The sequence below is a fragment of the Colias croceus genome, chromosome 15 (genome assembly GCF_905220415.1).
Source record: "Colias croceus chromosome 15, ilColCroc2.1".
Classification (NCBI taxonomy): Eukaryota; Metazoa; Arthropoda; class Insecta; order Lepidoptera; family Pieridae; genus Colias; species Colias croceus.
Genome location: NC_059551.1, coordinates 7,720,836 through 7,733,014, shown reverse-complemented (window position 1 = coordinate 7,733,014; position 12,179 = coordinate 7,720,836). Strand labels below are relative to the sequence as shown.

General features: G+C 35.3%; 4 protein-coding genes across 4 annotated transcripts in view; 2 read left to right on the top strand and 2 right to left on the bottom strand.

The window, feature by feature from the left end:
- The window catches only part of LOC123698106 (SET domain-containing protein SmydA-8), a 542,384-nt gene that overhangs the window by 43,005 nt on the left and 487,200 nt on the right, over positions 1-12,179 (bottom strand). The gene's annotated exons all lie outside the window — the stretch shown is intronic.
- On the top strand, positions 330-4,207 carry LOC123698105 (SET domain-containing protein SmydA-8-like). Its single transcript, XM_045644702.1, has 8 exons — positions 330-465; positions 948-1,144; positions 1,511-1,734; positions 1,862-2,149; positions 2,449-2,689; positions 2,940-3,170; positions 3,442-3,530; positions 3,682-4,207. Exons 1-8 carry the CDS (start codon positions 422-424, stop codon positions 3,895-3,897), a joined length of 1,530 nt encoding a protein of 509 aa, XP_045500658.1. The 5' UTR covers positions 330-421; the 3' UTR covers positions 3,898-4,207.
- On the top strand, positions 8,776-11,039 carry LOC123698122 (erlin-2-like). Its single transcript, XM_045644719.1, has 7 exons — positions 8,776-8,903; positions 9,110-9,219; positions 9,355-9,435; positions 9,516-9,624; positions 9,772-9,923; positions 10,124-10,276; positions 10,364-11,039. The coding sequence occupies exons 2-7, from the start codon at positions 9,112-9,114 to the stop codon at positions 10,727-10,729; spliced, it is 969 nt and encodes a 322-aa protein (XP_045500675.1). The 5' UTR covers positions 8,776-8,903; positions 9,110-9,111; the 3' UTR covers positions 10,730-11,039.
- On the bottom strand, positions 11,030-12,079 carry LOC123698127 (elongation factor 1-beta'). Its single transcript, XM_045644725.1, has 3 exons — positions 11,919-12,079; positions 11,537-11,780; positions 11,030-11,434 (listed from the first exon to the last, which is right to left on the bottom strand). Exons 1-3 carry the CDS (start codon positions 11,996-11,998, stop codon positions 11,090-11,092), a joined length of 669 nt encoding a protein of 222 aa, XP_045500681.1. The 5' UTR covers positions 11,999-12,079; the 3' UTR covers positions 11,030-11,089.

Sequence of the window (12,179 nt, the reverse complement as noted above, 5' to 3'; positions counted from 1 at the left end):
TTTCCTGATTCAAAAATATTTTTTGTGAATGGAATTCCACTCAATGAATTATATAATGGATTAAATTTAAATGCTTGCATGCATTAATATGCATTATTCAAATAAGTTTACGCGGGAAACAGATTAATTTAAAATTAAACAATTCATCCTCTGTTGTGGCTCATTTTATTAAAACTGGATGACTGTTGAGATAATAAAATATTCGTTTTTATTTTTCTTATACAACAAAAGCTAAATGATGCAAAAAACGTAATTCTTACCTTTCTTCAATTTCAATCCGCTATATTATTACAAAAGCGCAACCACGGTAAAAATAGCCGGTGAGAGAGTTTATAAATACCACATCACAGCATGTGTATGTCGCCGCCGCATGTGTGCTTGAAATTATCTTACGATTATTGAAAAATAGTTCGGAAATAAAATGGATATTAAATATGAAGTTAAGACATCGGAAGAATTGGGCAGGTTTGTTTATCACGGATATTTATATTGAAATTTATAATTATTAATGAAAATATACCTACATGCCTTTGAATTAAAGATAGGGTTTATTTCGAACTGTATTAGTAGGGCAGGATAACTATTGTTTTAGAAAAATGGATTTAATTCTAAATTTCAGTTTTGGCTACGGAATCTAACGCCACCAAACCGATTTCATGTATAAATTAAATGTATATTGCTAGTTACAACAGTTACATGAATTTTATTTCTAGCTAGTATCTGATAACATTTTTCGTACGGTTGTATGCTTTCCATTATCTATAAGGTCCAGACAGACCTTACTACTTAGTTATATATACGAAGCATAACAGTTTTGTTTGTGAAAATATCTCCCAAAATTGGAAGCATTAGTGCATACTTTCGTGAAAATGTAATTGCTTTTTAGCATTTTTTAATTATAAAAGTTTTAATTACTTACACTAAAAGTAGGTATTATTTTACCGCAGATACCTAGTAGCTGCCAGGGATTTGAGATCAGGGGAGAGGATACTATCGGACCAGCCATTCGTGCTAGGACCGAGCAGTGATACATCTCTCGTTTGCTTTAACTGCTATCTACCGTTGATAAACAAATTTCACGTGTGCAAGTTCTGCGCGGTTGCGCCGATTTGCCCTGGCGATGGGTGTCCTGATGAATTAGCGAGTAAGTAAAATATTTTAAGAATATAATTTTTTATACTAAAAGTTGTTAGCATTGGGTGTAAGTATACCTACCTACCTTATTAATTATTCGTTTTATTCAGTACTAGTGATCCGCCCCGGCTTCGCTCGTGGTACATATTTCGCAATAAAAGGTACCTTTGTCCTTTCTCGGGTATCAAAATATCTCTATACCAAATTTCATGCAAATTGGTTTAGTAGTTTAGGCGTGATTGAGTAACAGACAGACAGACAGACAGAGTTACTTTCGCATTTATAATATTAGTATGGATATAATATTATGGCTATAAAGATCGTCTAAACTAATAAGAAATCGAATTCGAAACTAATAAGAAAACTTTCATTTCAGAATGGCACGTACAAAAGGAATGTGATTTTTTCAGAGAATTGAAACTGAATAGTGGTTTGAGTCCTATTAAAATGGTTCAAAATGTGGGCTCATTACTAGCATTACGAGTGGTTTTACAAAAGAATAATAATCCGAAAGGATGGGAAGAATTCATAAAGCTTGAAACACATTTAGACAAGCGAAGAAATAGTAGTGTATGGGAATTCTATGAAAATACGGTTAAAGTGAGTATCGTTTTCGGTAATTATCATTTTCTATTATGTTTTATAAGGTAATATAATATTTTCTCACACTCTTCATATAAAATATTATGTTTTTACTAAATTTAATTTTAACCTTTTTTATTTACAGTTCCTCGAATCACTAGGCCTTCCAGAAAACGATGACGATCAAAACTTAGTGCAGAAAGTCTGTGCGGCCATTGACGTTAACAGTTTTGATGTACGTGGTCCTCCAATCCCCACACTGGGCTATGCTGAAACACTCAGAGGAATATATTTACAGGCTGCGTTATTAGCTCATGATTGTGTTGGAAATACGTTGATATCTATAAATGATAATAACGTGTTATTGTGCCACGCTAGCCAGGATATTAAGAAAGGGGACATGATATTTTATAATTATACGGACCCGTTGAAGGTAAATCAAATATTTATTTTAAATTTTATATAATGTGCTCAGACGAAAAACCCGATCATAGTTACTTATGGAGCCAATAAAAATATTTTCCAATCGATAGACTGTACCTATTTCGTTACTTGGTCGATAAGCCAATGATTTACGAGGACTGCTCATAGGAAATCTAGTCAAATTATACTTATAGCGCATTTGCTGTAGCAATATTAGTTATTTGTTTTAAAAAAATACCGTATTTTATATACTTACCTACAGTATTCTTACCAACACGTTTCTTAAGCGTTATATATTTTTATTTTAAGGGAACAGCCTTAAGACAAGAGCATCTCCTAGTGGGTAAATATTTCCAATGTACATGTACTCGATGCAACGACGAAACCGAGTTAGGGACGTATATAAGTTCTGCACGCTGTCCTGCGTGCAAAACGGGATATTTGTCAAAAAAAGGAGATATATGGAAATGCAATAGTTGCAAAGAAAAAGCTGACGATTCGGTAATTGGCTATAAAGTTAAATGCTGTACGAACAAATTTGAAGTTATAAGTAAGTATTGAAATGGTATTCGTAATGTTGATAATTTATCTGTAACACGGAGAATGAAATCTGGTTTTTGAAACGGAAAAATTGCATATATATACGTACTACCTAAATATGTCCTGAGGAACGTAAAAATATTAATTAAGGGCAGGTTGTTAATCGTTTTATGCCTTGATAGTAGATTTCAGCAATTTTTCTTACGTCTTTTGTTTTTGGATCTATTTGTATTCTCCAATAAAGATTGAAAATTCCACAGATAAAAAAGATGCAAGTGAGTTAGAAGAATATATTCGTAACGTCTCTCTCGTGCTGGCTCCAAATCACTATTTACTAATAGATGCAAAGCAAAGGTTAGCGGGTGTTTTAAGAGACGCCATTAACAGAGAACCTAAACCCACTAAGAAAATGATGCGTCGCAAGCTAGACCTGTGTCAAGAACTCTTGCCTGTACTTGAAGTCTTAAGCCCTGGTATTAGCAGAACTAAAGGTAATGCTTGTAATTTTTTTAGGGAAATAAAAGAATTGATCTTTTGGATACCTACGTAGAAAGTCCGAATACTCGAATAGATACTTAAAACAGAAAGAGTTGAAGAAATTAACACCGTGCATTACAATAAACCGATAAGCGCGGGGTTGAACCCTGCTTTTGCAATAATGGAAAGCACATTTGCACAAAATCGTAAAATTTATAAGAACTTTTACTATAGATATAGAACTACCTACTGAAGTTTATATATGTGACTTTATGTTTGTTTCAGCAATTACGATGTACGAACTGCACTTAGCAATAGTGCAATTGGGTAAAAAGTTATTCGATGCACGTGAATTAACCGCCCCAAAATATTTAGTAAGTAATAATAGGAATAGCTTGCTTCATAGTTTGTTATCAGAAGATTTATTTATTAAATTATATAGATATATTAAACTTCGATAAAATGCAGAACATATGTTATACGTACCTATACTATATGAAAAAACTGATGATAAAATTATTTCAGGACGAGTTACTAAGTGCTGAAAAATATTTAAAGAAGGCATTGGAAATGTTATTAATTGAACCAGGAAATTCACCTGAAGGACAGCTTTGCTCCAAGGCCTTAGAACAATATAGAATGTTGAAAAACGATATGAGTAATATTCTGGATGGTATACATGAAGAGGGAAAAGTATACGTCACTGAAATCGACAGTGAAACTCTAAATGATGTGGATTAGTTATTACAATGTAATAATATATGCTGATAATTATATGTTAGTGCTGATTTACACAGGGTCAGTAGACAAGTCAGTCGCAGCGCCAATTTCGGCGCCGCGACAGACTTTAACTGTTTACATGAAGTAAGTAGTAGTGGTGCGTTTCTCACGGTGACCACACGTTTGTGAAGTCAGTGGGAAAAATGAATTCGCGAAAACAACTGAAACGACGATTTAATTATTTGTTGAAAAATTTATCAATTTTGCTGTTGAATGAGTTAATAGAAATTGTAGAAAATGAGATATAACTAAAAATTAACGACAATGGGTAAGAAAATGGATTTAGGGATTTAATATCCCAAAGACACTCGTTTTTGCCATATAATTGCAACAATTTGAAGGTTTCGTCTTCGCTTACGGGTCATTTTTATCGCCAGCGAAAAAAACGTGGTCACTCTACAACGCAGCAGCAATGACTAATCACGCACTTACTTGTCTGTTTACACGGGGTTTATTTGGCTGACTTGGGGGTGCGCGGGTAGCGGGGGGCGCCAAATGACTCTAAAATATTCGTGTCCGAATATTCAACTCAGCGCTGAGTTTAAGCCTCTGTACTGACTTCAAATCTGTTTACATAGGGTTTTTTTCGGGTCAGCACTGATTTGCCTCGAATTTGTAGTCAGTTACTGACCCTGTGTAAATCAGCACTTACTTTAATAAAATATTTATTATTCAAAAGCTTTTGTATTTTCATTGTTAATTCATAATTTAAAAGAAAATCCGAACGAGAACCTACTCAAGATTTTTGTTTTATGGACATAAGTAATCAGTATTTATCAAATATTATTATGGAGTCTTAATATGTAGTTATATCTCTATTTTTCTACTATTTACCAACAATATGAATACAGCTATGTACAAAATGCCGAATGCGTCTCAGAATACAGGGTGTAATCGTTAAGTGTGCACAGGCGATTTTTCCGTAACTATACTATTACAGATAACAAAAAACTTAAAATTGATATCGAAAGTACTTAACCTAACGAGTAAAATGTCCGTAATAAATTTTTAAAAATAAAACGAGAAACGTTTTTCTCCCTAATTGTTGAAAACCGTTGAAAACTATCGGATAAAAAAATCATGCATAATTATGGCACAGCTGATGGCTGACGACTCACGGCATCGGCACAGAGCAAGTAATATAAGCAAGTAATATATAGGTGGCTCACGGCTCACGGCCTCGGAGCTCACGGCAGACAATACCTAATCTGTGCGGCAGACATTATTTATTTATTTATTTATTTATTTAACTCTTTAATAGTTGTACAGATAGGAAACCTTAGAACTACTTACATATAGAACAGAGTACAACTATTTTGGCGGCCTTATCACTTAATAGTGATCTCTTCCAGGCAACCACGGTAAAAGGTAAACAAGCAAAATGATCACTATTGGCGGGACGAGAACAGAAAAAATAATAATTAATAGCAAAAAAAACAAAAAAAATAATAATGTATCCACCTTAAATAATACATGTCTATATACAATATCACATATACTATACATATACATACACAATATATAAATAAATATATACCTATATATACATAAATAAAATAAACAGATATACATACCAATTACATATTATATAATATACATAAATAAATAAATACCTACTTAGAAGGAAACACACTGATATTGAATAAGATAAAATTATTATACGAATACCATCTATATCTAATACAGATACCACGTACATATTGAAACATAATGAAAATATAAAAGAAAAATAAAAAAGTTAAAAAGATATTACTGGTCCGGATCAGAAGCGGAAAGAAAATGTTGTCGCACAAGTTTTTTGAAACCCGAAGGGGTCTGGGCTTGACGAATATTTAATGGCAGAGAGTTCCATAAATTGACTGATATCGCTGCAAAAGACTTGCCATAAAAATTTGTGCGTCGGCTTGGAACACGCAAGATGAGTCTATCCTCAGAGCGAAGTGAGTAGCTTTCACTGTGCAAGAAGGAAAAATTGGACTTGAGGTAGGAGGGTGCGGAGGGGTTAAAAAGGATACGGAAGAGTAGTTGCAAATAGTGTAGATCCTGGCGAAGTCGGATAGGGAGCCACTTGAGCCTTTTCCTGAAAGAAGAAACGTGGTCATATTTTCGAAGGCCGAAAATAAATCTAATACAGAAATTTTGGAGACGCTCAAGTTTATCAAGATGCTCGACTGCTAAATCAGGAAAACATGCATCTGCGTAATCAAGTATAGGAAGGAGAAGGGATTGCGCTAGCGTAATTTTGGTAGGAATAGGCAAGAAGTTACGAAGCCGCCGGAGCGTGGCAGAAGCAGCATAGATCCTACGGCTTAATTCCTGAATATGGTGAGACCAGGACAAGGTTTGGTCAAATAACACACCTAAGTTTCTAACTACCGTTTTGTAAGGTATAACAATGTCACCGATTTTGATGTTTGGTAAGATACCCCAGTCAATTTCCGAAATTAGATAAGGACTACCGATGATGATGACATTGCTTTTAGCTGGGTTGAGTTTTAGTCCAAATTCGTTACACCAGCTGGTTATGTTAGCTAATTCGGAATTAGAAAAATGGATAGCCATAGGTAAGTCAGCAAGGGAGGACTGGGTGTAAATCTGTAAGTCGTCAGCATACATATGGTACAGAGACGTCAGCCGGGAACATAAGGAGTTAATGAAGATGGAAAAGAGGAGAGGAGACAAAACGCCGCCCTGAGGCACACCGGCAGAGACCGCACACCAAGATGAGTACTTAGTATCCACCAAGATACGCTGCCTCCGGCCGTGCAGGTAGGAATGGAACCAGTCAATTACGGAAGGAGAAATGTTAAGTACACGCAGCAGACCCAGCAGTACGTCAAAGTCCACAGTTGTGAAAGCGTTGCTGAAATCTAAAAGAGTAAGTACTGTGAGCTGCTTATTGTCCATACCAGCACGAATATCGTCAGTAACCTTGACCAGGGCTGTAGTCGTACTATGACCGGGACGGAATCCGGATTGGAAATCACTAAGGATATTATGTTTGTTCAGGAAAGAGGTAAGTTGCTGATGTATTATACGTTCAAGGACTTTGGATAGGAAAGGTAATATGGAAATTGGACGGAAATCAGAAAAGGAATTTGGGTTGGATTTTTTGGGTAAAGGGATGACTTGAGCATCTTTCCAAACAGTTGGAAATGTACCGGTGGACATGGAGAAGTTCAGAATGTGAGTAAGGGAGGGAATAATGATATCAAGGATGGGAATGATCATAGTACGGCTAACAAGGTCACAGCCAACAGCATTTGATGAGATGGACAATATGTGTTTCTTAACATCCCGTTCGGAGACTTGCTTAAAAAGGAAAGGAGGATAAGCAGGGGTAGGAAAGGTGGAGAGGTTTTTGAGAGTACGGTGTTTCATATTGGGGTCAAGCGAGGAGGATGATGTAAAGTGCATATTGAGCTGGCTTATATCGATAGTATTAGGAAAAGCATTAGACTCTTTACCAATCCCCAAGCTTTTCAGAAATTTCCAATTTGTACCTGAATCACCGCTCTCAAGGGATTTGTGGATATGGCGTCGCTGAGCGTCTCTACACAATACATTGCAACGATTACGTATCCTATTGTACTTTGCCCGCGCTTCATCCGTTTGTGCGGTTTTTAACTTAGACTTGGCACGGTCTCTTTTTAAGGAAAGAGATTTTAATTCCGGAGTAAGCCAAGGTGCCGGTGTGTGCTTCTTTTTGACAGGTCGGAGTGGCGCAAATTTGTCGTATAGATTTAAAACAAATGCGTTGAATAAGGAGACTTTCTCATCTATAGACTGCGCATCGAACACCTCTTCCCATCTAATGTTTTGCGCATCGCAGCGAAGCAAATTCACGTCCATTCCCCCAAAATTACGCAGAAAAATGGTAGACGGTTTAAGTTTCGGAGAATGGAGCTTGTAGGAAAGGTAAATGAGGTCATGAAAGGAAAAAGCATCGGCTGAACACTGACCATGCTTGGATATGAAGTTGGGTAAGGAGACTATCATTAGGTCAAGTAGTGAAGGATTGCAGCCAGGAAAGTAGTGAGTTGGATTTGAGGAAAGGGGATGGAGATTATGGGAATTCAGGATGGAAAGCAGCTTATTACTACGGCTATCACCTTTAAGCAGACAAGTGTTGAAATCACCCATGAAAATTAAATGCTCATATTGGGGAGAGAGGTAATCTACAAGGGTTTCGAAGGAGGAAAAGTAATCTATGGAGAGAGAAGGACAATAAAAAACACCAAGAAGGATTTTAGCTTGCGGCAAAAGGACTTCAATAAGGAGATGTTCAGTGGAAGAGGCAGGAGGAGGTTGAGAGGAAGAGCAAATTAATTTAAAGGGAATGTGAGAGCGAAGATAGATAGCTACTCCACCACCGCCCTTGCCAACACGATCATTGCGTATAAGGTGAAAGCCGGGGAGAGAATAAGCTGAGGAGGAATGACACGGCTTGAGCCAGGATTCTGATACAAGGATGGCATGGATATTACTTGATATAAACGATGAAAGCATGTCGGGATAATGTGCCGGAATACTTTGCGCATTAATATGGATGGTATTAAAGTTTTTAGGGACTTTGTTGAAAAAGGAGTCAAGGGTAGCATCTAAAGGAGGGGAAATAGCACTGTGAAAACTATCATCACTACTGAGAGATGAATTGGACCAGTGTGAGAAAAGATCATCATTAATATTCAAATTTGTATCGACTGACATTTGAATATAAATAAATAAAATGTGTATATATATATAAATAATAAATAAGTTATATTCTACAATTTATTATAATATTATGATTAGGTATGCTATTGTCATTTGTCATTGTCAAATGTCAATTCAAAATGTTCAAAAGCAAACCAAGTCAAAACAATTGACGTTTTGTGAATTTTATGATTTGTAATTTTTGTTAGAAATTAGAATAAAGTAAATGTACCTATTTAGCTTTATATGCTTGCAATTTATTATAGCTTAAGGTAAACGAAAAACATAATTTTAAATTTTTAAGCTAAATATTTTATACAAGAGCAATGTTTCAATGTGTTATTCAATTAGTTTGTGTCGGCAAACCAAATTGCCACTTAAAAACCGTTTTATTGAGTTCTTACCGACAATTTAATGTTTTTCGTGTGAGAATTTTTTATTTATCCTTTATTTTTGCTCTGTAATAAATTTTCTTCAGCCATGGCAGATCAGTCATCAATTTTGGCGCTTTTTATCTTAGCGGTCGGTGTGACCGTTCACTTTTCATTGCATAAAGTTGAGGAAGGACATCTAGGGGTTTACTATAGGGTGAGTTGAACAACCTTTAAAGTAGGTAAACTTTAGAAGTAGAAAGTGTTTTATTTCATGAGAAACTCAATTGTAAAAAATAATGTATTCATTCGTTTGATTGATTGCATGTTAGTAATAGAGTATTTGTTGCAGGGTGGGGCATTACTTCCAGTAACAAGTCAGCCTGGTTTTCATATGATGGTACCTTTACTTACATCTTTTAAAGCAATACAGGTAAATATTAAATACAAAGATTAGCACAGAAGGCTTATATAATGTTAGTAAAAAATAATTATATTATTGTCTGTTTACAGACAACTCTTCAAACTGATGAAGTAAAAAATGTACCCTGTGGTACAAGTGGAGGTGTAATGATATATTTTGAAAGGATAGAAGTTGTGAACAAATTGGAACCCAGCAGTGGTAATATACTTTTTGTTTAATTTTGTTTCAAATATAGTACATATTTCAGATACTTCACTTCTTAAATTTCAGTAGTAATACATGATAATACTATTTTTATAATATAATAATTATTAATTATTATCTGTGAATTTTTCTAATTTTCAGTACTGGATGTAGTTCGTAACTTCACAGCAGATTATGACAAGACCCTAATATTCAACAAGGTGCACCATGAGCTAAATCAGTTCTGCAGTGCACACACATTGCATGAGGTGTACATTGATTTGTTTGATCAAATTGACGAAAATTTAAGAACTGTGAGTTGTAGACATGTTTATTGAATAGAATAAATAAACATCTTTAAGATAAGGGTGCAATTTACATAATAATAATAATTAGAAGTTAAAATAAAAATACTTTGATCATAGATGCAAGTGAAAAAAGTACTATTAACTTGATATTTATAATTGTTTAAGTGGAAAAACTTGATTGTCACATTTGCCAATGAATATTGCAGGCTCTACAAAATGATCTCAATGAAATGGCCCCTGGTTTGAAAGTACAAGCTGTAAGAGTTACAAAACCCAAGATACCAGAGGCAATTAGGAAAAACTATGAGTTGATGGAGGCAGAGAAATCAAAACTGCTCATTGCAGCCCAGCACCAAAAGGTACAACATAAATTTCTAATTAATAAAATGTATATTTCTATTGAAGAATAATTTTAATACATAATTTCAATTACTTGTTTGTTATAGGTTGTTGAAAAAGAAGCTGAAACAGCTCGACGTAAAGCCATCATAGAGGCAGAAAAGGAGGCACAAGTTGCAAAAATCCAGTACGAACAAAAGATCATGGAAAAAGAATCTCTACAAAAGATTGAACTCATAGAAGATAGTATTCATAAGGCTAAGCAGCAGACAAAGGCTGAGGCGGAATATTATAATCTCAAGAAGCAAGCAGAAGCCAACAAAATGTTACTGACTAAAGAATATTTAGAGTTGAAGAAATATGAAGCTCTCGCTGTCAATAACAAGATATACTTTGGCAGTGATATTCCTAACATGTTTTTGCAAGCCAATGTTGGTGAAACGAACCTCCCCAAAAGTGCTATAGTTGAATGAGTAATACTTATTCTACCTAAATATGAACTAGTCATTGAATAGTGCTGACACTGAGACTTTAGTGGTTTGATCTTACTGTGAAGGTAGTAAGAGTATGAAGTACATATTAATTATTATTATTTCTAAAGTTGTTGAGATTCTGTTTTGAATTTAACTGTATATAATGTGGACAATCATTTACAATAATGTATTTATAATCATGTGGGGTTTGTTTTTAATTTGCTAGTGTTCATGGTAAATATAAGAATCTATGTTATATTGTAAATAGCTTTTTTTACTGTTATGTAATAAAACAACACATTAAATAAGATACATATTGTTTTATTGAAAAAGTGACAAAGTATGATTCATACAGCTCGTTTAGATTTTGTTGAAAGCAGCAATATCTACAGATTGGACGAAATCTTCATATTCTTGGATCTTTTCAGTCAACAGATCAACTGATACTTTGTCGTCTTCAATGACACTCATGATCTGTAGTTTCTTAATACCATAACCAACTGGGACGAGTTTGGAGGCACCCCAAAGGAGACCTTCCATTTCGATAGAGCGGACAAGTTTTTCCATTTCAGCCATGTCTGTTTCATCATCCCAAGGTTTAACATCCAGGATTACTGAGGATTTGGCAATGAGGACAGGCTTCTTTGATTTTTTGTCAGCATATGCTTTCAAACGTTCATCGCGAATTCTGGCTGCTTCTGCATCCTACAATGAAATAAAAAAATTGTGATTAGTTTCCTATAAATCCAATTGGAAAACATTTGATTGAGAAAAATTGTTATTTGAAAACATAGCATAAAAATATACCTCTTCCTCATCTCCAGATCCGAATAGATCAACATCATCGTCATCATCATCATCCTTGGCTGCAGGTGCTGTAGTAGGTTTGCCGCCGGCCTTCAAGGGGCTCACTCCTTCAGCCCATGCCTTGCGTTCTGCTGGTGTGTATGAGGCGATCTGGTTGTACCAACGAAGGGCGTGGGGCAGGCTGGCAGCGGGCGCTTTGCCTACTTCATTGAATACTTGAACATCGGCTTGAGATGGAGTGTATCTGTATATGTCAACAGAGTAAAAGAATTCCTTAGTCACCCGCATGAACGAAACAATGTTTCAAAAACATTTATAGAGAAAATACTAGGTTTGACGTGGTGGAATTCTAACCTATTCTTAACTTATTATTAAAGCTTACCCAGATATGTAACTTTTCTCAGCCAAATATTGGTTCAATTCACTGAGACCTTGTGCAGATTTAACGTCTCCGAAAGCCATTTTTGCTGTTTATTTTATAAATTATTTAACTAGCACCACACCACGCGACCCGGTAGGAGTGAGCGAAAAGCGAAAGAGAGCGAGAGCCGAGACAGCTGAGTCTGACAGAGTCGTGCTATCGTGAGTTGTCATTAATTTGTCAAATTGATATTTCAGCTACCCACTAGCTACCCAACTATTC